Raw genomic sequence first — 27,528 nt, 5'->3', positions numbered from 1 at the left:
ATTTACATGCCCTACTGCAGGCACCACACACACATGGATTTGTTTGGGGGTCATTTTACTGCCCAGAGATATATTGAAATTTGGCTTGGAGTAGTAAAATGTCCCCAAAAGTGTGTGCTTTTTAGTTTGAATCATGAAGGAGATTTTCATACACGGCTGCACCACTTACAGGTAAACTGAGCCAATACAAAAAGCCAAAATGTACACCTACATCCCTCCAGGTTTTAAAAGCCCTTAGCAAAAAACTCTCTTGACTCCCTAGACATTCCTCTCGTGTTTTATTAGGATTCTTTCCAAAAACAATTGATGCAGGTTTCTACATAAGTGCTCAAGAAGCCAAACAATGTAACATCATTTTCAATGAGGTCGATTCAAGTTCTCAATGATCCACTACTATTTCAGTATTAAGAAGTGCCCACGTGAGCACAAGGCAGAACAACACACACAAATGGGTGATTACCTGCTTTTTGCATTTTTCAACCTTTTCCTGTTCTTGACTTGTGAGAAATTTCCCCATTTTCTTTTGCCACTGAAGTACCCACTCGTGGACCAGGACGAAGTTGCCAGTGTACAACTCCAAACCGTTGTAGACTGATTTACCAAGCTGCTCATCCTTGCCTGCACAGAGAAATACGAAAGGCTTGTGTGTGGATGCTTCAGCTTTCGAAGCAGATGCTTACAGATTAACAAAGGTCATTATAATGAGCTACTCCTGTAAACCTCTATGTTGGCCAAGACATCCTTTCAACATTCATTCAAACAGTTAAAAGCCACACAAAAGGAGGTTTGCTCAACATTTGTATGGCTTTCAACAATTCTACCACACTGGTAGAATTTGGGTGCTGCATTTGGGGCAAAGGTTCATAAAAATCTTGGAGTGAGAAATCTTAAATCTTCACTGTCAAAAAAGGAAAAGAAGGCCACACAGGCAAGGCACAGAGTTGCCACTAGGCTTTGCTGGCCATTACTGCCAATGTTTCTAATTGCAAGAGGGACAAGCCACTATTCAGTTTAAAATGTGGTTTGTCTCTTCAGCAGCAGCAAAGCACTGGCTGCATAAATAGCTCTTTTTCCTGCATTCATTCCTTTCCTTGGATCCTTGGCACATATATTCCCCATGTGAGCAAGTGTGCTAGAGAAGTGATCTTTAACGTAAGTGGAAGTTTCTTAAATTGCACCTTAGTACAGTCAAACCTAGGCTCCCGAACACTTCCGTTTTGGCTCCTGAACGCCGAAAACCTGGAAGTAAATGCTTCAGTTTTTGAACATTTTTCGGAAGCCGAACGTCCAAAGCGGCTTCCACTTGGGTGCAGGAAGCCCCTGCAACCAATCAGAAGCCACGCCTCGGTTGCCGAACATTTCGGAAGCCAAATGGGCTTCTGGAACGGGTTACGTTCGACACCCGAGGTTTGACTGTATTTGCTTCACTGCCTATCATAGCAACTCACTGGAGTCAAAATTACTTCAAAAGTAAAGCAAATGTGTGTCCTTATTAATTAAATCACAATTAAAGTTTTAGCTGTTTTTTTCAAAAAATCCACTAAAACCATTTAACTCTAATATTAACAGGCTGTTTCACATAGTTGAACAGCTTCGACTCCGTACTGCCAGTGAACGAACCAAATACAGCTTTCATTGCTCCCTCTTTTCTATAATGAAAAAACACACCAAAGGTTCTCAATGCATGGCAGTTCGTCCATTTACCTATGCACTTTCCTTTGTGTACCCTGAGTAAACCAATACTACTGGCATTGAAATTCAGAATTTCAGAAGTTCCCGGAGATTCTTCACTACTGCATGCCGAATGCTGACGCTCTCTCCTACAAAGCAATCAAACACAATTATGTTTTGAGGTGCTCATATATGCTCCAGAAAAGCAATTTAATTCAGCGGTCCCAAGTACTACTACAAGTGAACAGTCTTAACAGGAAGTTCAGGCATTTTTAATTGTTGCTATTTAAAATGATCAGAAAAGCCACAGCAACACATAGCAAAGGCCTGTGGTTAGAGTGCCAGTCACTGCGCCTCCAATTTTATATTCTGCCAGGCAGGGCATGAATCCTGCAAACCTCTTTGATAAACTTGCACTCCTAAGATCTCCATCTTAAAAGGAAAAGCTTATTTTAAAAATTACAGAATGGGAATTGATGTGCTTGATGTGCTATGTGTGTCAATTTGTAAAGCAAATAATGACTTTACATCCCCTACGTATAGTTGTAAGATTGCTAGTGCTACGCATAAGAAAAGTATGCCTGCCTACAAATCAATCTGTACAACCAGATGCTGATAACTTTGTATGTGTGCTTGTACAATGTGTAATGGGGTGCAAGTGTACACATTTTCACTGAAACACTCCCATTCCATTCAGAAGGACAGCTATACATACTTTGAACGCCCTGTGGAATTTGCACGGTATTTATTGTTCCCTCCATGTTCTGTAACACCTCCATTTAAACTGGACGTTACTTTGTTCCCTGTGATATCTCTACCGACAGATATTTCCTGGTTTGTCAAAGCAGCACTTTCCAAACGCTCCTGGAAACACAGAAACACAGGGGATATCTTGACTGCACCCCAATCCTTTAAATACTTAAACATGCAAAGCCCCTGTGAACCTCCACTTTGAGTTTTCTGGAGATGGGGTTGGTCAGCATCTCCTTAAAGATTCAGTATTGTTTCTTCTGCAGTATTACTCCCAACGTCATGATCAATAATGTGCACTTCCAGGTTCACAGTGATGTGCGCATGCACGGTCATGCGTTCTTTGAATGCACAAGAAGGGTGATGCCTGTATATTTTGTACACTGCCTTGGGACATACGTGGGAGGTGATAAATAAACAACAATGGCAGCAACACCAGAGGGAATAACAGAAGTAACACTATTGTGTAACATCCAAGGGTGAAAGCAACCCATGCTAGAAGCATTTGGGGACTTTAAGCAATGGATAGATGGATAGAGAACTCAAAGCCACAAAATCTACTTGACTAAATAGTATATATTAAGCCATAGATGGGAACCCAATTAGGGACTACAAACAGCATTGCTTCTCTGCCTCAACCCTGATACACACTATGCTTCTGTCACATGGGGATAGGGAATAATTATGTCTTCATAACTTTGAAATCTCACTGTCCACCTGCTTCTGGTATGGAGAAATCTTTATTTCTGTGTTTGCAGGCTCCAAAATGAGATTGTAGACTTAGAAGTTTCAAAGCAATTTGTCCAATAGTTACAAAAGCATGATACAACCACTTCTAGTAACTTGGCATTACAAAAGGAAAATGTTGAAAATACCTGTTTTGCTATTTCTTTCCTTTTTCTTTCTTCTCTCTTTTCTTCTTCCCTTCTCTGAATCTCATCAAGAATTTCACGTTGCTGAAATAAACATTACTGCAATGAAATTTTCTGTAATCTTGCTTCAGTAAGAGTTTATTGAGAAAACTTATCTGCTGAAGCAGACACCCTTAAACAGCATAAATATTGCTCTGCCAAGAGAGAATGCAAGGAAAAACTTGTCACCAAAACAGAGCTTCTTAACTAAACTTAGTTTCAAGTCTACGTGTTAAAAGAAGGCTACTACAGAAATAGTGCAAATATTAGTACTGGGTCAAAATCTTTGATGAAGTTCAAAAGGTCACCTAAAGTTTAACTTCCTTACATCAACAAAGAGGAATGCGGATGACCACATGGGCTTGATCTGCAGGCACAATAGGCCATGACTTATTTTGAAAACAAATAGGGCCCACTACCATCTCTCTCTCCCATTTTCAAATCTTGGTGGATTCAAAAACAGCATGAAGGTAAAACAGCATGAGGTAAAAGGGTTGCTGTTCTGGAAACACAACAAAAGCATAATAATTTTTTTTTAAAAAAGGGACTCACTAAACGAGATGTGCAATCTTCATCCCACTGTTTTCAGATACAAAAACGATTTTAATAGTTCACAACCAGAGATTCCAGCTGATTGAGTGCTCATATGAAACGGGTGGGGCAGGACAGAAATCTTAAATTTCATGCTCTCACCATCTGCTCTTCTTTCCTCCTAAGGTCTTGGATTCGCCGCTCTTCTTCCAGAGCGAGCCTTTCTTGTTCTTTTTGCTGATTCTTTAGCATTTCTTCATGGAAAGATTTTAAAGGTGGTTTATTGTATTCGCTGAGAAATGATTGTACGTAATCTGCTAATTCAAATATCATCACCTGGAGAGGAAAGGCAAATGCAAAATCTGATTTTAGCAAACTGTTCGCAGTGTGTTCTAATCCTATTTGCGTGTGAGCGAGTACCAGTGACTTCAGTGGAGCTCAATGCCAGCGCCAATAAATCTCTGCCAAACATAGCAAAATAAAAGCCAATGCACAACCACTCATCTTTTTTTGCATGTATTTTAGTTCTGAAAATCCAAACTGCTTCTGCTGAATGCATTACTTGCCACTAAAAACAGCCATGCATGAAACCAATTTAGTATTACATTTATATGTGCCTAAATGATGCTGGTAAAAAAGCAGCAACAGCACTTCTCAGCAGTGTGTTTTAGAGCATAGTTATAGGGGGGAAAGCCACATCTATTTTTTCCTCCCTTTTTAATCTGATCATCAATCAGTATTTGACATTCATTTTAATCAATAGATAATGTATGTGGAACATTATTAATGATATTCTGTCAGAATGGTGACAATTAAAGATGACATTATAAACACTAATCATAGCGAAGAGAAAAATTTAATTCCCAATCACACTAATTGAATTCTTTAAAATTATGCAGTCTATCTCGTGAATAAGATCTGAACATGCATTCATCTTCACTTAAGTATAGAATTAAAAGTATTCTGAATAGATAATCAGGATTTTCCACGTATCCGGTGATTATCAACATTTTTTTCTGTAAACGATAATATACTCTAAATTGCAACTGCTGTAGGAATTAAAATATCATTATCCTTCTCAAGGCCAAATCTGTATTTGTAACTGCGGGAAATTGCTTTTGGTCACAACCACACCACTCAAGGCACACTCAAAGGACCATGGTAACTCTAGTGTCACTCTCACAGAACTACAATTCCCAGCCTCCTTAACAAACTACAGTTCCCAGGATTCTTTGGGCAAAGCCATGTGCTTTAAATGTATGATATGGATATGACTCTAGTTCTGACTGGCTGAAAACATTTGGATGGACTAGGGCAGTTAGCAAGGCTTCTGCTTAGTTCTGAAAAGTAACATTCAGCTGGTACAATGCTCATTTCCTCTAGCAATAAAATTGGATTTTCTAATTTATCAAAATAGATACAATCCAGATGGCTGCTAACAGGAGAGGCTTCCTCCGACATGCTAGCTGTAGCAATATTAAACCAGTTGCTTGCAAAACAGATCTGTTCCTATTTGTGCTAATCTTTTGATTTTTATATTGCGTAGTAAAAAAGTAGGATGGAGATGCTATGTGCAGCAGCAGATTTTTTTAAAAAAACACAATTTATTTTATACAATTTATATTTATACTATACATTTATATCCTATTTTTCCACTAACACCTCATAATACTATAATATAACAAGCCCCACCAACCTACAAAGCATCCAATTGAGAGCAATATAAAAGTTAAAATGCCAACCAGTACAAACAGGTCCTCTGGGAAAGATAGTGCAACAGTATTATTGTCACAGCCAGAAAAGGCTCTGCCTCACGTCCCTTAACTTTCTCAAGCTTAACCTTACAAACAGTGGAGAACTAAGCACGTCTACTTTCACAATGAGATTAAGTTCCACTGTTCTTGGCTAACCATCTAAAGACCGACTCCACATAATGGGTTTGATTTGTTTTACATTAAGTCATGGGATTAACCTAACCTTGTTCAATACAGATGTATCCCTCGACTCTAAGCCAGTTATTATGAATATGCTATTGTGTGATCTATGAACTGAAATAACTCAATTCATGGGGTGCCTGGGAATGACGTCATTCACTTTTGCTTCTAACAGACATTTCTGTCAACTTTCAATAGGGTCACTTTCTATTATTCATGACCATCTGAAATGACATGTCAAATGAGCTTTATTGTGCTAGGCCAAGTCTTGATATGGCCTCCCCTCCACCTAGCTAGGCACAAACCCTGCAATGCGGTGGGTACCATCAAAATGGTTAGAAGAACACAGTACCAAACATAATAGCACTAACAGTACACACACAAAATTTGCTATAGTGACAATGTCGCTCAATATCAAGGGCAAAATCAACACACTCACCTCTCCGCAACGTTCTTTTGCCAATTCCTCTAGTTTGGATTTTAACAAGTTAATGTTTTCATTTGACAACCCCTTTGCATTTTGAAGCTCAATTTCTGGAACTCTAGAGGAGGGGGAAGAGTAACAAAGACAAGACTTGAGATTTGCTTGGGCAGTTATATGCTAGCATTCACGGTACATCATCCAAATAAGCTGTACTTTGAAAGTGTATAGTTTTTATTCACCCTGTTTTTATAAGCAGCTGGCTCACCAGAACTCTTTGTCAAATTACAAAAACTGACCAGCATTCTATGGTAAAGACACACAACACACATCTTCTAAGAAGACTAATATGAATTCCATCATGTTTGTAACCTGTGCATGCTAAATTTCTAAATATGCATGGCAGGAAACAACTCAAGCGAGGACACAGGATGGGATTTTAGAAGGAATTGACTGTGAATCCTGATAAAAGAGAAACTATTCCGTTTGATGTTGTAATTTCAGTATCAGTCTCTTTGATTTGGGAGTCGGCAGTATGAAGCACTACTTCAGTTATTCCACACACTCAGAAACATGTTTTGAATAAATTTACAGAAACAGGGACGCGGGTGGCGCTGTGGGTAAAAGCCTCAGCGCCTAGGGCTTGCCGATCGAAAGGTCGGCGGTTCGAATCCCCGCGGCGGGGTGCGCTCCCGTTGTTCGGTCCCAGCGCCTGCCAACCTAGCAGTTTGAAAGCACCCTCGGGTGCAAGTAGATAAATAGGGACCGCTTACTAGCGGGAAGGTAAACGGCGTTTCCGTGAGCGGCTCTGGCTCGCCAGAGCAGCGATGTCACGCTGGCCACGTGACCCGGAAGTGTCTCCGGACAGCGCTGGCCCCCGGCCTCTTGAGTGAGATGGGCGCACAACCCCAGAGTCTGTCAAGACTGGCCCGTACGGGCAGGGGTACCTTTACCTTTACTTTACAGAAACGCAACTCACACAGACATCTTATTTCAGTATGCCTAATTAAATGACAAAAACTGGACAGGTGTATTATTATTCTTACTTAGGGAAGTAAAGAATAGTTTTGCTATTTACTTACGTATCAGGGTAAGTTTGGGGACACTGGACCCACAAGTCAACTTTGGCATAGACTTCACGGTCACCAGTCAAGCCCTGAGGGCGCAAAACTAGTTTGATTTCTGGAGGCTGCTGTACCTGAAACAATTTAAAAAGATATAAGAAGAATTAACTACATTAGAGGAAAGCAGCTGGCAGCCTGGGAGCTCATTGAAGCCTTCAGGGGCTTTGTGTCTGGCTCCCAGCAGAGATACTGTCTTGTTAAGCAACCTCCATGGCTTTCTTCAACACAAGCAGAGAGATAACTGTGCATGACAGACAGATATGCCTGAAAACCAACCACAGGAGGCTGAAATTAGGAAAAGGCAGTGGATCAGGCTGTTCAACTATTTTCCTACCAGCATTTGTCCATCTAATTGTCCTTCGTGTGTACTTTGACCCAGAGACATAGGTAGAGCTTTAACTCCTTCTTCCTCAGTGTGAACAACAATAGAGAATTTGACAAAGCCCTCCTTTTAAAACGTATGTAACAAAGGAAGGGCTCTGCTAATGCCTCCGCTCCAAAAAGGATGGAGTTAAAGAGCTCTTTTATCCAAGATGGATGGGTCAGAAAGCAGTGCCTGTGTCGTTAGCTCTTCAGCCTTTCTTCAATGCAAATTATGACCAGTTAAAAATTAGCTGCCAACCACAGATATATGTATGAAACCCAGAAGAATTGAGCACTTCCGTTTTCAAACGAGTCTCAGTTTTCGAACGGCTTCCGCTGCGCGTTTTTTAATTTTCTCAATGGAAACTGCAGACAGCCCTTTGCGCCTTGGTTTTCGAACGTTTTGGAAGCCAAATGGTCTTCCGGAACAGGTTACGTTCAAAAACTGAGGTACCACTGTACTCACGATATTATGTGGTCACATTATAGAAGAGCAAGGGAGTCCTTGACCTTATTATTGACTTGTATAGGATTGTGTTTACTGCTCTCGCTTCCCAGTCTTGCATTCTCTCTATCCGCTACTGCATCAGCTCAGATATAATATTTTTAGTCACAGCGCAACTGGCGTCCTTACCAACAAACTACCCTGTACTCATACAAGAGTCATTTCAGCAGAAAAAAAGGTTGGGACACTTAATAATCCAAATGTTTATGCCATAATAAATTTTAAGGTGCCACAAGACTCTTTGATAGTTTCTGCTACAAGAGATTAACACAGCTATCACTCTGGAAATTCTATAATCTGAGTATCTTAAGTGATTTGTGGACTGAGCCGGGTACTACAGGCACAGATACACTCAAAGTCAAATGCCAAAGAAAGCAGCAAATTATGTTTAACTAGCAAAATGTCTGTGACTATAACAAGCAGGGTATAGAAGCGTATAGAGCAATTCATCTCTCTCAGTGCACCCCTGCAGAAACCCATAGTCAGTGAGAGAGTCAGGCCACCCGGGGGGGGGGAGGGTGCCTTCACTGCAACATTGCCCCTAATTACACCTCTCTATATTTACTCTTAAAAACAAAAAACACTGATATGCATGGAAGCAGCAAGAGAACACTGTGGTGCAGGCTAAACCTTACCCTAGTCATCAAGAATTAATTCTGCTCCTATCTGAAAAGCTCTGAATTCTGTTTCCTAGATACATTAAACTGCAACAAACCTGTAAAAATGTTTTAAAATAGATAACCACTGCTTTCAAACAAGACTCCCAAAGTTTAACTTCAATTTGGGAGAACTTTGGGGGGGAAACTATGCCATTTGTGGGATGGAATATGGTTTCCTGACATACACATGTAATAGTAGTTTAATAACTTGGGCGTTTGCATTCAAGGAAAAGCATGAGCAGATTATGTTAAAAAACACGTGTTTCAAGTGTCACACACAAATGTCATGGGGTTGGGAACATAGTCTTTGGGGAAACCAGCATGAATAATAACCCTTCTAATTATAACAGCACACAGGAGAAATTATTAGTGTTCACTTTAGTACATACAAGATGCTTCACAGTTTAACAGGGGCACTTGGGAAGAACAGAAAATGACAATTCCCTTGGATACTTATTATATCACTGCTCACTTGGGGAGAAAGCAAATGATGGCTAATAATAACCATATTTTGAGGTATCTCAGGCTGTGCACACTAGACATTATCAGTGTAGAGACACCAACAATGATAACCCTAGGCTGCATTCACAAGGCAGTTCCCCCCTGCCCCAGAGTAGTTACTCAAGGTTGAATTTCAGGAACAGGCAGGTTCCAAAACCTGTTTTTCTCTGCACAACTTGTGAGATGCAAATCTGGATATACAGCCCACCAACCCTGAATGATTGCCAGCCAGGATTTCAATTAATTTCCTGCTTTTGCTGCCTGCCTGTGACAGTAACTATGCTTTCTAGATGACTGACATGTCTCTTAATACACAAGAGCTCACCGATGAGACTACATTAAATTTGGTAAATCACAAATTATGAAACTATCTGAGTTCTGTGAAGATTCTGAGGAAAAACTCCAACACTGAACGTGTGGATACACTGACTATGTGATGTAGCCAGACATCTCCAAAGCATAATTAGTCAAAAACTGTCATCTTATGGAACATTGATGAGGCAAGACGAGACAATAAACTCAGGGCTTGCAGTATTAACACGCATTATTTGCTAAATTATTTAAAATGTTTTTTTAAGATTTAAGTCATAGCACTAATGGTCCAGAAGTTGTGACTGACTTTTGTTAGCCAGCTGAAACTTGCGTCTGCAAGTAATATAAAGAATAACAGGCCTCTAACAAAACAAGAAAACAACTGTGAAAGGGTGGCTTGCTGGCAGATCACATGTTTTGCATGCAAGAGGTCCCAGGTTCAATTCCCAGGTATCCCCAGGTGGGAAAGATGGAGAGCTTTCGGCAACCAGCATAGACGACACCGAGCTAGAGGGGACCAAGGATCTACCTTGACATAAGCCAACTTCCTCTGTTCCTAACCAAAATAAAAAAATTCCTTCCTGTAGCACCTTAAAGACCAACTAAGTTAGTTCTTGGTATAAGCTTTCGTGTGCATTCACACTTCTTCCTAACCGTAAGCTTTCCATGATGACGCACACTTTGTGTTTACACTGCAATCATTAAAAGGTAAGGACGTGTCGCCTCCAACGCAACTGTTATGACCCGTTACCAATAAAATGAGTGATGCACAGTCAGAGGGAATTTCTGCCCTGCCCCTGGCATGCCTTCCGTAGCACACTGCAGGCGCTGGTTGCTTTTGCATTCAGCGGAACACGGATGTTAAGCCTCCCCGGGCATCGAAAAGTGAAGGCAGCAGCAGGGCCTCGGTTCTTAAAATACGGAACGGATGCCGAGCGAGAAACGCTTAGGCAACCACCTTAGGAAACGCTATAATAAGGCGGCAGCACGTTCTGTGAGGCTGGTCAGGCAAAGGCCCTGCCTCTCGCCCCCCGCCCCGAGATGAGAAGCCGACCATGCGGGAAACTGCCCGCGAGAGGCCAGCCTTTTACCTTCCACGGCTTGCCGTGGCGCAAGTCCTGGAAGTCCCGCCCGTAGATAGATTCCAGCACTTGCAGCTCGTTCTCCTGGCGAAGCTGGTAGCTCTCGGGCTGCTCCGGGGACGCCTCGGCAGCCTCCCCCCGCGGCTGCCACAGGCCCCTCACCTGGGCCATGTCCGCTCGGGGAGGGGTGGGGGGGGTGGAAAGCGAAACCCCCCCAGGGAGGCCGGCTGCACTTCGCCTAGCCAGGCCGCAGCCGCCGCGGTGGGCGGAACCGCGCGGCCTGCTATTCCCGCCCTGCTTTGCAGGCCCCACCAAACACCGCGGCTGTCCGTTGCGGCAGCGCGAGAGGAAGCCCGGGGAAGGCGCTGCTGGGCCGTGGCCCTGGAGTTACCACGCCGGCACCACCTCCCGTTGCAGTTTGCAAAACAAAACTAAGAGCTTCCTTCACAGCTCTGCTCTGCACAGCCCAGCAACAAGCATGCAAATACTGTAAAGAAACCGTGCCTTCATAGATCGCCTTTCTCCAAGCTGGTGCCCTCCAGATGTTTGTTGGACTACTACACTGCCACCCTCCCTAACTACTGGCCCTTGTTCATTAGGGCAGTGGTAGTCCAATATTTGGAAGGCAGCAGGTTGGAGAAGACAGCTCTTGATTGATTCGAGGGAAGGGTTGGGGACCCATCACCACAGGAACCCACCCCCTCACTTCTGGATAGCATACGGGTTCATTGTCATTTAGTACACATTTCTAACGACAAAACTATTTCCCTTTATTAAATTAACATTTTAATGCAATAGCCATTGCAGATCTTTCAACCACTAAGCATGTCGTAACTGAAGTGGGAAAATAAATGATGGCATTATATGGCAGCTACTGAAATTTCTTTTGATTTTAAAAAAGCCGCATAGAAAACTAAATTAAAGTTGCCTGGCTTAAATTATTTTCTAAGACTTAAGATATTTCATTTTTCCTAGTGTAAATATTTCTAGATTATACTATTATTGCTCTATATACAGTATTCCCATACAAATGTACGATAGTTGCACGATAGTTTCCCATTATTTCAGAGAGCTACCATTTTAATTCCTTCATATTAGATTTGCCCCACTTTGTGACAATTAGCAAAGGTCAGTGTACATTTTGCATGACTTAGCTCTGGACATTCTTGGATGGTCTGATCATCTTGGTTCATTTAAATTTGGCTTCTTGACCATCTTTGGGACAGAAATTAGTAGTCATCCTCCTGAATGATTATGCCAGGAGTAATAGAGGAGTACACCTCTACTGATTCTCTGGGACCTTCTCATTAAGCATGGTTTCCTTCTCAGCTGCCTGTTTGAGATGTGAATGGAGCCATTGTTCTTCAGCAGTTCTGACATATCACTTTTGCAAAGCCAGATGGTTGCTTGGGAACTTAGAACACGATAATGAAATCCTGATAGCTCAGAATATATCTAATGAAGTTTTAAGAATGAAATACCCATCAGCGATTGAACCCTAGAGTAGGGACAAAGATACAGCAAAAAGCAGTTCATATTTTAAACTAGGAGAGAAACAGCAGCGATCGATAATTTTCTAGTTAGAGTTAGCTGGATTCTAGAGTGCAGTGGGAGAAGGGGTACTGCACGAGATATCTGGGTATCTGCTATGTTATAGGGGTTCTTGTTTGCTTCCACTATGTTATGCAGGCATATCTGGAAACAAAACAAACCTTCCAAGACATCTTAAGTATCTAGTGCTCATCCAAAGGAAAACTTCAGGGATATCCCTAGCACCTCTATTCATTCGGAGAACAATATACTGTTGTAAAAGTCTGAGAGTTTTCTAGTTGTAGTTGGAGGTTATTGCCTACATGCTGCTAGTAGTCAATTGCAAAAATAAAACTGGAGGTCAATATCCACATTAGACAATGCATGACCTATTTTGCAAGTGCAATATTTAAAAGGCTTTTGGTGTATGTGTTTTGCAAGGGGGGGGGTTAGTCCAGAAAGTGTGAAGTATTCTAAGACACCTATATTGTATTTAAACACACAAACCCCTCCTTTTTAAAAAACCAACTAAATGTAACGTTATGAATTACACATCCCTCCCTTTTCACGTGCACTGCTATTTAAGGAACTTGCATAAACTTTCTGAATTCTGAAGACGGTCCCCCCGCCCTTGGGTTTTCCTCAGACATTGAACTGACAGCTCCCAAAAAGCAAGATGGCTGCCACACACACACACACACACAAAAACAAACCTGCCCCTCCCCTACCACAGCTGAGCGTCACATGACCCGCTCTCTCTTTCTGGCTCTCTCTATGAAAAACGGCAGCGAGGAGCAAACGAGGCAGACGAGAGTTGCTCGCTGCTCATTCTGCAGCCTGTCGAGCGGCGCAGAGCTATGCCAATGCAAAAGGAGGCCGCGTTCACCCAAGCGCTATTCGGCCGCTATGTTCCGAAGAGAACTGTGGCATAATTCAAATGAGAAACAACATCCCCACATGGGAGTTTGGGGCTTGCTGAACACCCAAACGGCACCTGTCTGTGAGGATGCCTAAGGCAGAGAGATGCCGCTTCCCTGTGCAAAGATGTGAACGCGAAGCCAAACCTTGGCACCGGAAGGCGCAGCACCAACTGGGTTAGAGCTGGTGTTTCCCTTTTGGATGCAAGCGCGGTGCGACCCCCGGAGCAGGAGCATGTCGCGCATGTCGCTTGGGCTCATGTTTGTGACACGCTGAGGATGGAGAGGGGCAAAGGCAGATGGGGCAGCCGCGGAGCTACAAGCAGCTTCGCTTCTCCTCTTCCCCATTGCGCCGTGAAGGCAGCCCCTTGCTAAGACACCGGGCATGAAAAGCGAGACGCGCTTCTTCCCCGGGTCCAGCGATCCTATGGAGCAGCCTGCCGTGTGGACAGAGGCGGCTCCTGCCGGCCGCGTGCTTCCTTCGGTGAGGAGCGCGGGACCCGCGCGGGGGGCTTGCTAGGTAAGGCGGCCCAGGAAAGAGACCCCTCGCCATGGGGTCCAACGCCAGCTGGGCTTCTGTCAACGCGAGCGAGCGCGGGCCCTACCACGCCGTCGCCAGCGCTTTGAACGCGTCCAGCGCGCAAATCGCGGGGATCAACAGAAGCGCCCACGGCAACGGGACTTCGCAAGGGGAGGCATATCGGGACGAGCAGACCTACCGACATTTTACCACCGCGGTGCAAGTTATCATCTTTATAGGCTCTCTGCTAGGTAAGCAAAAACCACAGAGGCAGGTTGTTGGTTTTTCCTGGCTGTGGGCTTCTTTTCTACCTTGGTGCGCAGGGGGTGACGCCAGAACCAAAGCCAACCAAAACCAAAGCCAACCAGAATTACTGGGGCTTTTCCTTTAGCAAACCAGCAGGAAGGGCAATTCCGCTTTGTTGCATTATCTCTTAAGATAAAAACATTGGGTGCCGCACTTCTAGCCGCCTTGAGTGCCCTCAGGGAAAAAGGCCGAGGTATAATAAATATATAACAATAGTAATAAACTTTAGGCGTGTGACAAGTTGATATTGATTGAATATGTGTCAGTTTTAGATGACGTAAGCACATGTGTGTGGGTTTTTTTGAGAATAATTTTTTTAAGAACGCAAACCTAAGAAGAAATATGTTTGTGTGCTCTTGGTTCTTCAGTACAAAGGAATACTTTATTGTGATAATGTTTGGGACAATTATATAAGTGCACCTTTACATTAAACAAAATGCTCTACTTTGCGTTGTACAAAATAGCTTGTTGAACCTCAGCCCTGTCCCTCCCCCTGTAAGGTTGTGCAAAAATTGGTTTGAATGTTTTCACTGAAATAAGAAACATAATTGGGTAAAACAATGGGTAAGGCCTACAGTTGCAGAATTCAACTTTTTAAGTTCACTCAAAGGCAGTGGGATTTAAGCAGGCTAACGTTGTGTAGAATTACAGCCTAAATCTTTGCAAGTCCAGTACTTTTTGGTACTTTTGGAGGGATGTAGGTTGAGGGATAATGGCTTCTCAAGACTACCCCTGTGGTTTCAACAGGAGAATCCCTGTTCAAAGTCAACCTGCTACACCAGTCTCATATACTATAGCTCCACTAGAGAGAAATTTATGGGCAGCAGCAGACTGACTCTTGCGTTAAGATGATCTTCCCCAATGAACATATATGTGGCTCTGATTATTTCTTATGAGGTCAGGGGAAAGTGGGTGGCTGGAATTTCCTCCCGCCCCTAGCCCCCATGAGTGTTTATAATTGACTGTACTGATAATGTGTTTAGCAACATGTACGCTCTGCGGGAGCATCCTAGACACACCCTTAGGTATTGAGTGCCATTTCTCTCTCCATGCAGCGCCACCCTTATGCATATTAAATATTAAATATGTCCGAGCCACTTGGGAACACCTATTTTGGTATATGGAGATCTCTTGCTGAATAATGACCTCCCTCCTCCCCATGAACATTTTAAAATCCTGTGGATATTGTAGATTAATTGAACTGGCTCCTGAAGAATGCCACAGTTTCTTCGTTTTTAGGTAATATTTGGAGTAAACCATTGTATTTACTTTTTTATTTAAGGTGTAAGTTTATGCAAACATCCAAAACTTTTTTTTTTTTACTCTCTAATGCAGTTATTTGGAGTTTTCACAGATTTTCAAACCAAAATAAATATTGTGAATTGTGAATTTATTAAAAACTGTTTTACTGACTGGTACAGTGGACCCTCTGGGTATGAACGTAATTCATTCTGGGGGTACGTATGTACTCCGAAAAGTCCACACCTAGAGGCACCATGTCTGCGCATGCGTGTGGCGCGATAGAGCGTTTCTGCACATGTGCGCGGTGCGCAGAGTGTTTTGTGCGTACGTTCGCAACCCGGAATTATACACTTCCGGTTTGCCGTGTTCGCAACCCGAAAGTTATGTTACCCAAAGGTAACGTAACGTCCACTGTACTGTATAAGTTGGATTCCTTAATATTGTTACGTGCCACCCCAATCTCTGAGCATGATTCCAGGGGTACCAGGCGTGCTTACCAGGGTTTGTGTTTCCTTTTGGACAATTGTAGAGATGGAAAAGCTTTAGAAAAGAGTAACCAAAATGATCTAGGGGTCAGAGCAACTCCGTTGTGAGGAAAGCTTATGGCATTTGCGATTTTTTTAGTTTAGAGAAAAGGTGACATGATAGAAATTTAGCATGGCATGGAGAAAGTAGATTAAGAAAAGTTTTCTCTCTCTCTTTCATAACACTAGAACTCGTGGACTTCCAATGAAGCTGAATTCTAGAAGATTCAAGACAGATAAAATAAAAGTACTTTTTTACGTAGCACATAATTAAACTGGGGAACTTGCTGCCACAGGAGGCATTGATGGCTACCAATTTGGATGGCTTAAAAAGAGAATTGGACAGATTCTTGGGGGATAAGGATATAAATGGCTACTAGCCATGATGGCTATGCTCTGCCTCCATGTTGGGAGGCAGTAATACTTCTGAACAACCATTGCTGGAAGCTATAATAGAGGAGACTGTGTTTGTGGATTTCCCACAGGCATTTGGTTAACCACTATGAGGATAGGATGCTGGACTAGATGGGCATTGGCCTGATCTAGCAGGCTTTTCCTATGTCCCCCCCCCGACTATTTTTGGGGCCACATGCCAGTGCTATCCAGGGCTAGAGGCAGTGAGTGGTGCAGTTAATGTAAATTTTACCTTTGTAGTCTGGATAGTTTTTACACATACTCGCAGAACCCTCTCTATTCTTGATCCAGGCAAGAAAGAGACATCATCAGAGTTTTGTACCATTATCTGTAAAAGGGCACATTGAGGTGGTGAATGATTGCAGGCTGTGCTAAATATTCTGGTTGCTCTGAGACCATTGAAAGGCTCACATTGGTCAAGGGTCATATTGGTTTCCGAGCATAACGTTACACAAGAAGGTCGTGTGGCATCTTAAAAAGACAAACAAATTTGTTGTCCTGCAAGCTTCCTTCATCTGATGACGCAGGCTCTTGCCAATGAAAGGTCGCGCCACAATACATTTGTAAGACATTCATGTGCCAGAAGGTAGTGCTGGTTTTGCTGCAAGAGACTGTTATGAACACTCATCTAGAATTTCTCATTTTAGTTGACTTATTATGTTGCTGTTTCATATAATCTCCATTCATTCAATTTTTTTTATTCAAATGATTAACTAATTAATGTGGCCCTGAATGCAATATGTGAGCGAGTGTTCTGGTTCTGGTTCTGTTTCCTTTTTCTTGAACTTCTGGTTCCTGTACCGAGAACAAGACCCAAGCATGCTTAAGACAAGCTATGTATTTTACCCTAATTTTCTCCCTTGCTTTGTTCAAGAGAGTCACATTGATACAGAATTCCACTCTGAACTCTCTGGCTTAATCTATACTGAATACTACATTAACAGAATCATAGAATTGTGGAGTTGGAATGTACCCCAAGGGTCTTCTAGTCAAACCCCCTTCATAGCCACATAATTCAGATTATAACATGATTTTTAACGAGCTTTGTCGCTAGCTTCCTCACTAACTAGTTAAGAACATAGGAATTGCCTAGATAAGATAAGGGACTGGCTGAGATAAAGATCCATTTCCATCACTCTCAAAGTGTCTTGCTGAAGAAAATCCTGAATAACAAAAAACTTCTTTTGATTCTCTAGATTAGAAGCACCTACAGTATTGTGAAAGACAATCTAAAGGAAGTGGGGGTTAAAGAAAGGAATTCTGCGATCTTTCCTGGCTTTCTGTTGCTATGGGAACACTTTCCTCATGTGCTTCACCAGAGATGTCTTGTCCAATATTCTATTGAAAGGCACTTCTGAATTGTATTCACTCATTAATGAAAGGATGACCAAGAAAGAACCTCCTTTTGACAATAAAAATGTGCAGAATTTAATGCCATGTATATAAGAATTATGTGTCAGTGTCTAATGCAGTAATAACTATGTGCTTCTGGATTACACATGGTAATCATTAACACCACTGTGGGGCAGTCATGGGATATGAGGATGCAGGAATATGATTAAATTTGCTGTCTTATAGAGGAAAAGAGAAGGAAGTAGGCATTTAGTCTGCGCTATCTACATTGCTGGAAGTCCAGGAATGGAGCTGGCCAAAATACAGAATTATCAAGAAAGAAGAACGGAGGCAAGATGGCTAGGAATGTAATTATTCTCCCTGATATATCAGGAAACAGCCACACAGATATATTGTTTGTTGACCTCTAGTAGTGTAGTACAGTAGTTGGAAACCTAAGCTATGAGCTGAGAAGGTCTGGGCCATTTCCAGCTTTTGAGTTCTCCAGCCACAGTTAATATAAAAATGACAACAAAACAAAACAAAAATCAACTAAGGTACCCAGAAAAACACATATTTTGAAATTCTTATTTACTTAAGAATTGCTTCTCTAGCTGAAGTCACATTTTGGTCAAATGCACATAAAAACAAATTGCAAAACTTATCAAATGCCTAAAAAGTAACAAGTGTCTCAATTTGAGTCCTCCTTGAGTATGAGGCCCAGGTTACATAACTCTCCTGTCCTGCCCTCTTATTGCCCCTGGAGCCGATATGTCTTTTGTTTAGATACTATGGGTTATATCCAGAGTAGTACTAGGTAACCTGGATCTCCACCTGTGCAACAGGATATCTTCTCTTCTCCCCCTACATGTCCCCTAAATCTGTTCTGGGTTTCCCCTCAACCCTCTGGAGCAAATTTGGGTAGGGGAGCAGGGTGCACACACGGGGAGGAGAGGGGCGAGATATCATTGCAGAACCTGGAATCCTTGTCTTAATGGAACAAGTGTATTGCATATTGCCCCAACTCTGGAAAAAAATCATATGTGGGAGAAATAACCTAGGTTGCTCCCACACCAGCTATTTCCTTTTGAATCAACATTGATGTTTGAAGACTTTGCCCAGGAAACAGCTAATAGAAACAGGCAAGGGAAGCAGGAGCTGCTTTGAAATTAGGGCAAGCAGTGCAGAGAGGTACCACCTCCTCCTACCAGGTAACTCATAAGCCTTTTGTCAGTCTGTATAAACAGTGGTGCTACAACTGTATTTTCAAAGTGAGACTGCTCCCCACGCCCCACCCAAAGGATATTGAAAAATACAAAAACAAATAAACGGGAAACACCAAAATGCAACTGCTATATCTATATCCCCCATATTAACTGAGCAAACTAACTTTGTCTAGATGCCTGAGGAAGGATGGGTAGGTGGAAGAGGGTTGCAGAAAAGGGCAGAGGAGACAGGAGGCAGCTGAGGCCAAGGAGAGGAGAGGCTCTCATCACAGTGCTCAGGGCTGGTCCAAAATGCTTTGCTGCCTGACTCATGTTCACTCCAAGTCAAGGGACATGCAAAATACCTATGTTGGCCAAGCTATTTTGGAACCCAAGGAAGAAACTCCCACAACCTTTAAAAAATAAATAAATCATTTGCTGCCCTTTCATGACACTAAAAACTGGCTGCCTGAGACAACCTCACTCTGTCCAATGGTAGGGCCAGCCCTGGGTAAGATGAAGGTGGGGTTGTATGCTTTGGAGTGGGTGACACCAGAGTACTAGAGAAGTTAGGTTACTGGATAAAGTTTGCAGTGGCCTGAAAAGCAGAGACTTATTGGGGTGGGAGTGGGGACATAAAGTTGAAGGAAGGAGACAGGAAGGAGAAAGTGTGACTGGGGCAAAACTACATGTTGGGCCCATAGACAGGGTGGCCTGTACACAATTGGTAGGAAGAAAGAGGGCAGGGAAGGGTATAGGGTTGCTAGGTCTACAAGAGCCTTTTCCAACCTGGTGCTTTTCAGCAGTTCTGTATTCTAACACCTATTGGTCCCAGTAGTCCAAATCAGCTGGAGGGCATCAGATTGGGGACAGCTGCTTTAGAGTCCAGACCCTGGTGGGAATTCTGTCAATTCAGGCTTCAGCGTTGTGATCTAGCAACCTTGAAGAGGCAGTGAAGGCCAAGAAACAATGTTTTCTTTCTCACCCCTAGAATTTCACAATACTGATTTGACTTTCTGCCCATAGTCAGAAAAAGTGTAAAAATAATCCATCAAATCATCCGTATACCCAGCTACAGGACTGGAACATTCGCAGGGAAACCAAAGTGCTTGTTTACAAAGCTATTGTACTGCCAACCTTACTATATGCCTCTGAAACATGGACCACTTATAAACGCCATCTCCAGCTCCTCGAAAGATTCCATCAACGGTGTCTCTGAAAATTTTTACACATCACTTGGGAAGACAGGCGAACTAATATCTGTGTACTAGAAGAAGCAAAGATCACCAGTGTTGAAGCAATGATTCTTCAACATCCTCTTCATTGGACTGGTCATGTTGTGCGGATGCCTGATGATCGTCTTCCAAAGCAACTACTCTATTCTGAACTTAAAAATGAAAAGCGCAATGCTGGTGGTCAACAAAAGAGGTTTAAAAACTGTCTCAAGGCAAATCTAAAAAAAATGTAGTATAAGCACTGACAACTGGGAAACACTGGCCTGCGAGTGCTCCAGTTGGAGAACAGCCTTTACCAAAGGTGTCATGGGCTTTGAAGACACTCAAACTCAGGACGCAAGGGAGAAACGTGCTAAAAGGAAGGCACGCTTGGCAAATCCACACCGTGATCAACTCCCGACCGAAAACCAATGTCCCCACTGTGGAAGGATGTGTGGATCCAGAATTGGCCTCCACAGTCACTTACGGACAGACTTTTAAAACCGTGTTTATGGAAGACAATCTTACTCGGCTACGAGTGATCACCAAAGAAGAAGACTGGCTTTGAATCTTCCGTGTGATTTTTAATATCTGGCAACTTAAGCTTTTCTTCCAGTCGTATTCCTAGCCTTGTTTCCAGTGTAACTGATTTCTACTGAGCATGATACAGATAGAGGCCCAGAATAAAAGAATCTATACAGGTCAGCATAATTTTGTCTGAGCTAAGAAGAACTGGTGACAGATACCTTACTTAAGCCGCAGTTGACATATTTTGGTTTTCACTTTCCTGCCAACAGCTGCGATACCTGAGGCCATATAGTTTTTCTTGCCAGAGGCTATTTTTGTGTGAAAACTAATTTCTCTGATAATAGAAATAGAGCTTGGGCGTTCCTTGTGAGAATTACAAACTGTCTTCCAAAGCACTTATGTGGAAGTTATTTCAGAAGCAATGGGAATTGCTTCCAATTAAAAAATACTAAAATTGGGATGTCAATTGTGTGACAACCCTTCAGATATTTGAAGACTGCTCTGTCTTCTTTTCTCCAGGGTAAACATACTCAGCTCTCTCAACTGTTCCTCATAAGGCTTGGTTTCCAGACCCTTTATCATCTTAGTTACTCTCCTCTGTTCATGTTCCAGATTGTCAATATCCTTTCTCAAACTGCAGTGTCCAGAACTGGACACAGTACTCCAGGTGAGGCCTGACCAAGGCATAATAGAGAGGTACTATTCTCTTCTACATTATACTTCTGTTGATGCAGCTTACAAAGTCTCCTAGATAATTTTTACATATACTGCTGTCAAGCCTGGTGTCCCCCGTCCTATATTTGTGCATCTGATTATACCTGTGTAAGTGCAGAACCTTGCATTTGCCTCTGCTGAAATTCATTTTGTTAGTTTGGACCCTGTTCACCAGTCTGAATCCTGAATCTATCTTTGGAGGTATTAGCTACCCCTCTCAGTTTGGTGTCGTCTGCAAATTTGATGAGCGTCCCCTCATTTCCTCAGTTCAAGCCGTTTATAAAGACATTGAACAACAATGGCCCAGGGTTAAACCCTGTCACTTTCTTTCCAGGATGAGGAGGAAGCATTGGTGAGCACTCTTTGGGTTTGTATTTGCATGGTACCAGTATGCAGGTCAACCAGCAACGGGGGTGGGGGGTGGGGATTTAGATCAGGAAAATGGTATTGGGAAGTGGGGTTAGCACTCCTTTTCTCAGCACCTTTTGCCTCAACCCGTTAATGTCTCTCAGGAGTTCTTAACTATTTTTTAAAAGGTGAGATCCTAATTATGGATCTCCTATGTTGTACAGTGGTACCTTGGTTGACAACCATAATCTGTTCCGGAGGTCCATTTGTAAACCCAAACAGGTTGTAACCCAAGGGGCGCTTTCACCAATGGGGCCTCCAAAAAAATTAGTTCATAATCCAAAAAAAGGTTGCAAACTGGGACACACACTTCTGGGTTTGACATGTTTGTAAACCAAAACGTATGCAAACCAAGGTACCACTGTATTTAGTTTGGCTAGTAGAAATTCCACCCAGATGCTCAAGGGACTCGAGTTGTGTCCATTTTCCCTGCAATTTCTCGGTTTCTCTTTTGTCCCATGACTTTCCCCAAGAAAACTCACTGCTTACTTCTGAATCAGAACAAACATTAATTCGCAGAAAGCCTGGTAGCGGGTTTTCCTGGGCAAAGTGGTGGGACAAAAGAAAAACCTCTTGGACTCCTAGAAATCACAGGACAAATTGAGTGTGGATGAGCCCTGAGCAGGGTCCTCCTGCCTGGATGAAGTGAAACATTGCATTCAGATAGCACACCGTGCGCCCTAGTGGGAATCTGCCGCTCAGCTCTGCAATCCTTCATTCACCGTTAGTTTGCTGAGCAGTGGGGATTGCAGATTGTGCCAGGTCAGGGACTCAGATCAGTCAACCCATCAAACTTCCAAGGACTGCTCTGGGCAACTGTCCAGCCTTACTAGGCTATGCAAAATGTAGAAAAGATTGCAAAATACTAATCTCCTTCAAATGGCATGGCGTGCTGACCCTCTAACGTTGTTGTCCTTTAACCCAGAGGTTTTCAACCTTTTTGAGTCCATGGCTCCCTTGACCAACTACAGTCTTTCTGTGGCACCCCTGTGGGGCTCAGGAGCCCAGTTATCTTACCCCCTTGCCTGCAGAGCCAGCAGCCTCCCACCCCTTTTCAAACACCCTCCCTTGTGGATTGTTCCCTCAGTCTCCTCTCCTCTCCCCTCTCCTTGGGAGTCCTCTGATAGCCGCTACTGCCGCCCCTGGTGACTGAGCTGTCTTCCCTGCCCCAAAGAGAGATGCCTCCTCATGCCTGGGGCCTGGGAAGAGGAAGCTCCCCGCCTTAGTTACCCAACGGAGACTGGGCAAAGGTGAATGTGAGGCTAGAACCTTACGCTGGGTGGCAGCACTGGGTGCTAGTGGGCCTGCATGGCAGAAAGGCTCTCCTTCAGCACCGGACACTCAGCTCATAGGCAGGCCTTACACACAGAAAGCACAAGAAAAGCCAATGCAGCGTCTGTCTGCCTGGCCTCCCACTTATCTGTCCATTCCCAACCGCAAAGGCTGGCGGACTGGCTGGCTGGGCTTCCTCACACACTAGCTTGCTTACTCTGAGGCTGCCTCAGCTCCTGGCAATCAGCAGCCCTTGGCCGGCCCCAGAGGCACCATTCACCTGAGGAGCTTGTAGCCAGGGCTGCTGCAACAAACAGCCATGCAACCCTTTGGGAGGCAGAGACATGAAACAGTATCAGAGGAGGGAGGGAAGGAAAGAGGAATGGAGGCCAGTGTTGCCCGCGGCACCCCTGACCATCATTCAAGGCACCCCAGGGTGCCATGGCACACTGGTTGAAAACTACTGCTTTAACCTTTAGGACATTTTGTTTGTTTTTTCTGTGCCTTTTGCATGTAGCAAATTATGTGTAATGAGTCTTAACCACAGTGTAATACAGGATCCTTGCAGAGACAATGTATGGCAGGCAGCAGTCACGAATACCACATTTTAGTAGTCAATAGGGAGCTCTAAATTATGGCAGAGTGCTTTCTCAAAACAGCATCAAAAAAGCATCACTGAGAATTGTAAAGATTATGGATTGATCACACTGTGTCTGAAAGCATTGCCTATTATGATTTTCCGAATACATTTAATTTAATTTCTCTTAACTTCATGGAAATCAGACTGATGGCATAGAACAATATTCGACTTCCTCATTTATCCTCAAAAGAAATCTGCCACATAGGGCATTGTTTGTCCCATTTGGGAACAGGACTATATAGGTAAAAGCAAATTGGATTTGTATTAGCTGCCCATATGAATCATTTTTGCCATAATAAACTGCACTGTTTAGAAGGATATCAAATGCTGGCATGAATTAGTGATGTGAATAATCCGCTCTGAAGCTTGCCAAAACTGGTTTATGGGTGGAAATTTGCTATGAGATATTTGCAAACTGTCTCATATATTGGTGAACATTTAGGGACATAGGAAGTTGCCTTATACTGAGTCCATTTAGCTCAGTATTGTCCATGCTGACTGTCAGTAGCTTTCCAGATGTTTAGACAGAGAGTCTCTTTCTACCTTGTGATGCTATGGATTGAATCTGAGACCTTCGGTTGTAAAGCAGATGCTCAGCTGCTGAGATAGTGCAGAATATAGCAAATAACTAAAGAGTGCTCTTGTATCACCCGCCCCCCAACCTTCTGTGGTAGGAAAAGTAACAGAAAACTACAGTGGAAAGTGCAGGATAACCACCACTTGATGGTGATGTCATCTATCCTCCGTGCACATTTTGTGAAAACAAATCAAGACGATTGCTAAATATACGCTTGCTTTGGGGGTGATTTGTGTCTCAGCATGGAGCATATTTCATTTGCTGCAGGGGCGCTGCTAAAGTGGCTTCCCTGTGGCAAGCCTTTCTCTGTTTCGGCAATGACGTTTGCAAATACTTGCAAAACAACTTGCTCCGTCACTTTGAGAATTTCTCTGTCCCCAATCCGCATTCCCAGGAACAGCTAGGAGATTGAGGTACCGTATTTTTCGCCCTATAGGACGCACTTTTTCCCCTCCAAAAATGAAGGGGAAATGTGGGTGCGTCCTATGGGGCGAATGCAGGCTTTCACTGAAGCCTGGAGAGCGAGAGGGGTTGGTGCGCACGGACCCCTCTCGCTCTCCAGGCTTCAGGAGAGCCCCAGCGCCAGCCCCACAAGGTCGGGGGACAGAGGGAGGCGGAACGCCGCCATCCCGCTGTCTCCGGAAGTGGTTTGGAGGCTGACAGCGGGGAGAAGAGCGCTTCTCCCCGCTGCCTGCCCCACCACTCCTGGGACAGCAGGGAGGCGCGCTGCGTCTCCCTGCTGTCCCCGGACCTGATCTCCAGGCGGGCGGGGGGGGGAGAAGAGCGCTTCTCCCCTCTGCCTGCCCCACAAGCTCCAGGGACAGCAGGGAGATGCAGCTCGTCTCCCCGCTGTCCCCGGACCTGATCTGAAGGCGGGTGGCGGGGAGAAGAGCTCTTCTCCCCGCTGCCTGCCCCACAAGCGCCTGGGGGAAAAATAATTTATCCCCCCTTTATTTCCCCCCCAAAAAACTTGATGCGTCCTATGGGCCGGTGCGTCCTATGGGGCGAAAAATACGGTATGTCAAGACTCGTGGCTTAATAAGTGGGCAGCTGCATATTCGCAGACATTACAGTAGGTTCATGGACCACGTGCCATGGAAAGACCTTTTTTTTGCCACATCCCCATGCAGATCCCACCTGATGCCCTCAGTTATACAATCTGTTCCACTTGGCCCATAGCAGTATTAGAGACAATGAGTTCAACTATGCTACCTGTTTTGTGCTTCACTGCCTTTTCTCCATTATCTCTACCAATGGGCAATGAAGCAATCTGTTCAGGCTGATTTGACTTTGCATGGAGTTCTACGCTTCTGAAACCAATTTCCCTCTGTGGTTTCCAGTTCTAAAACACATAGTGGACGTCCCTTTGTTTCCTCCTTCCTACCACTGCCACACAATAGTTTTGACATTGAGTGGGGCTGTTGTTGACTTTTGCTGTGTTGTTATTGCTTAATGGTGTCTGATGAAATATGAAACATTGCTAAGAAATTATGTGTCTTAGCCATGGAAATTCAGCTTCCTAGTTCATATAATTCAGACATTTAAAGTGCAAATCAAATCAATTATGTCTGTGGACAGGACGCGTAGGGGAGACGGACAGAGCTAATATTTCCTGGAGATAACATCTTGAATGAATTAGAAAATGTGCACATATTCTTTATGATGTGTACCAAATTTCTGTACTTGGGTATTGGGGTAAGGGGGTAGATCTGATTTTGGTTCTTAAGGCTGCAGTCATTAACACAATAATAAGAGGCTCAATAGTAAGTTCCACTGAATTTAGACAAATTTACTTCTGAGTGTAAATGCTTAGCATTTCACTGTGAGAAATCCAGTCTTCTACCTCTATTTTCTTTTGCAGAATTCTACGGCTTCAACACACCTCACCCTGATATCCATGCTAGAATTCTGTGGTCCAAATGAATATGCTAAAATCTCTTTGGATGTTAGCATATTCCATGCAAAACCCTGTAGCTGCTCATCGCTACACTGCTGCAGCAAAACCTAATTGGCAAGGAGACACTCCAAGCCTACTGGGCCCCAGTTTGCATCTAAGGGCTCCTGACATGAATGGCACCCCAAGTACTATATTAGGTGTGTTCATGCTGCTGTGTTCATGGATGTCTGACTCTGGGCCACACAGCAGTAGTCCTTTATGTGCAGTGCAGCATAAGTAAGCCATATGCCAAAACCATGCACAGATCACTGTTCACTGAATTGGGGCCATTGTCTTTTCCTGCTTTAATCTATGTGCTCTTGTTTATGATAAGAAGAAATATTGGGAAGTAATGCAAACTCTGGGCAGGTGTGTAGGTGTGCATAGGGGCGGGAGGGGGGAAATTATTTGATTCTGTTGTTGGCATTTGTTCTCCAACATGATGTTCTGTTTCCTAGCAACATGAACTAAATGAAAGGTATCTCGTCATCTTGAATAAGATAACAAAGTAAAGAGTGAAAAGGAGAAAAATAAACAAAACTTACCCTGAAATAGATTTCATCTTGATATACATGCATACATATTTCGCTAACAGGTTCTGTTATCTGCAGGCTGTTTTTAATGGCAATGCTTTTATGTGAAGTAATCAGCAGTGCTGCCAGTTTTGTAGGTGAAGCCTGTGTGTCGCTTTTCACACCAGTTTTGAATAAGCAAAGTGGAACACAGGCACTGAAATCTTGTGTGCCAGAAGAAACTGGAATGATTTTAATTGGCACCAGTCAATTAAAACATGTCTCTTTATAGGAGGGAAATCTGGAAAAGTCAAGTCCCGTATACAGCAAAAAGAAATTGATAAGACTTGGGTATTTGATTACACAGAATTGGAAGAAATAATCTGACACAAAAATCCCCTTTGTTCTGTTGTTGTTTTTTAAAGAGGGCATTTTGGTTGTATAAGGGTCAGGGGAGGTGCTCAAGCTCAGTATGAAAAATTCGAACAGAATTCAACTCAGTGGGGGTGCTAAAGATATTAATGTGCCATGCCTATATTCAGATTTAGCTAAATCTTGTCAAGTGAGTGCATGGTGCAGTAACAGAGTCACACTTGTCAGCCCTCTCTCACCTTGTGTTGGTGTTCATTGGTGCTTGCATATGTTGGGCATTGACTATACAACAAGTGCATAGTCCTAAGGCACAAGTTGCTGGTTGGAGGTAATGGGAGTTGTAGTCCCAAAGTTCTGAGGGGCGCCCTGAGGTCATTTCCCAGTCTTACTGCCTGAGATCCTCTTAATTGAGGGTGCTGAGGACTGAACTTGGAATCTGATGCGTACAGTGCATGAGTCTGACATCTCCATATTTACAAAAAGGCTAAAAATGAAAACGTCATTTCTTTTTAACTGAAGCTCTTTCCAAGTATGTCCAGTGGAATAGCCATGATTAGTCTGCTGCCTTAAAGCAGACTTCAGCAACCTGATGCCTTCTGGA

General features: G+C 43.4%; 2 protein-coding genes across 3 annotated transcripts in view; one reads left to right on the top strand and one right to left on the bottom strand.

Annotated features, from left to right (window-relative positions):
• The window catches only part of EIF2AK4 (eukaryotic translation initiation factor 2 alpha kinase 4), a 40,851-nt gene extending 29,812 nt beyond the window's left edge, over positions 1-11,039 (bottom strand). Inside the window, exons 1-8 of the mRNA XM_082239253.1 lie at positions 10,774-11,039; positions 7,301-7,416; positions 6,237-6,339; positions 4,026-4,199; positions 3,297-3,377; positions 2,387-2,535; positions 1,705-1,820; positions 461-618 (exon numbers count right to left, since the gene is read on the bottom strand). Coding sequence (XP_082095379.1) covers positions 461-618; positions 1,705-1,820; positions 2,387-2,535; positions 3,297-3,377; positions 4,026-4,199; positions 6,237-6,339; positions 7,301-7,416; positions 10,774-10,935 — 1,059 coding nt within the window. The 5' untranslated portion in view covers positions 10,936-11,039. The remainder of the gene's footprint in view (positions 1-460; positions 619-1,704; positions 1,821-2,386; positions 2,536-3,296; positions 3,378-4,025; positions 4,200-6,236; positions 6,340-7,300; positions 7,417-10,773) is intronic.
• GPR176 (G protein-coupled receptor 176) overlaps positions 10,329-27,528 on the top strand; it is a 33,204-nt gene continuing 16,004 nt past the window's right edge. The window contains exon 1 of one of the 2 annotated variants that reach the window (XM_082240284.1): positions 10,329-10,390. Coding sequence is in view for 1 of the 2 variants with exons in the window: in XM_082240283.1 (XP_082096409.1) it covers positions 13,763-13,982 (220 nt within the window). In the remaining variant the exon portion in view is untranslated. Of the gene's footprint in view, positions 10,391-12,379; positions 13,983-27,528 lie in introns of those variants that run through there. The other variant, XM_082240283.1, reaches the window with a different exon arrangement.

Source organism: Podarcis vaucheri (assembly GCF_965113315.1).
Source record: "Podarcis vaucheri genome assembly, chromosome: 1".
Taxonomy (NCBI): Eukaryota; Metazoa; Chordata; class Lepidosauria; order Squamata; family Lacertidae; genus Podarcis; species Podarcis vaucheri.
This window is presented reverse-complemented; position numbering and strand designations above follow the sequence as displayed.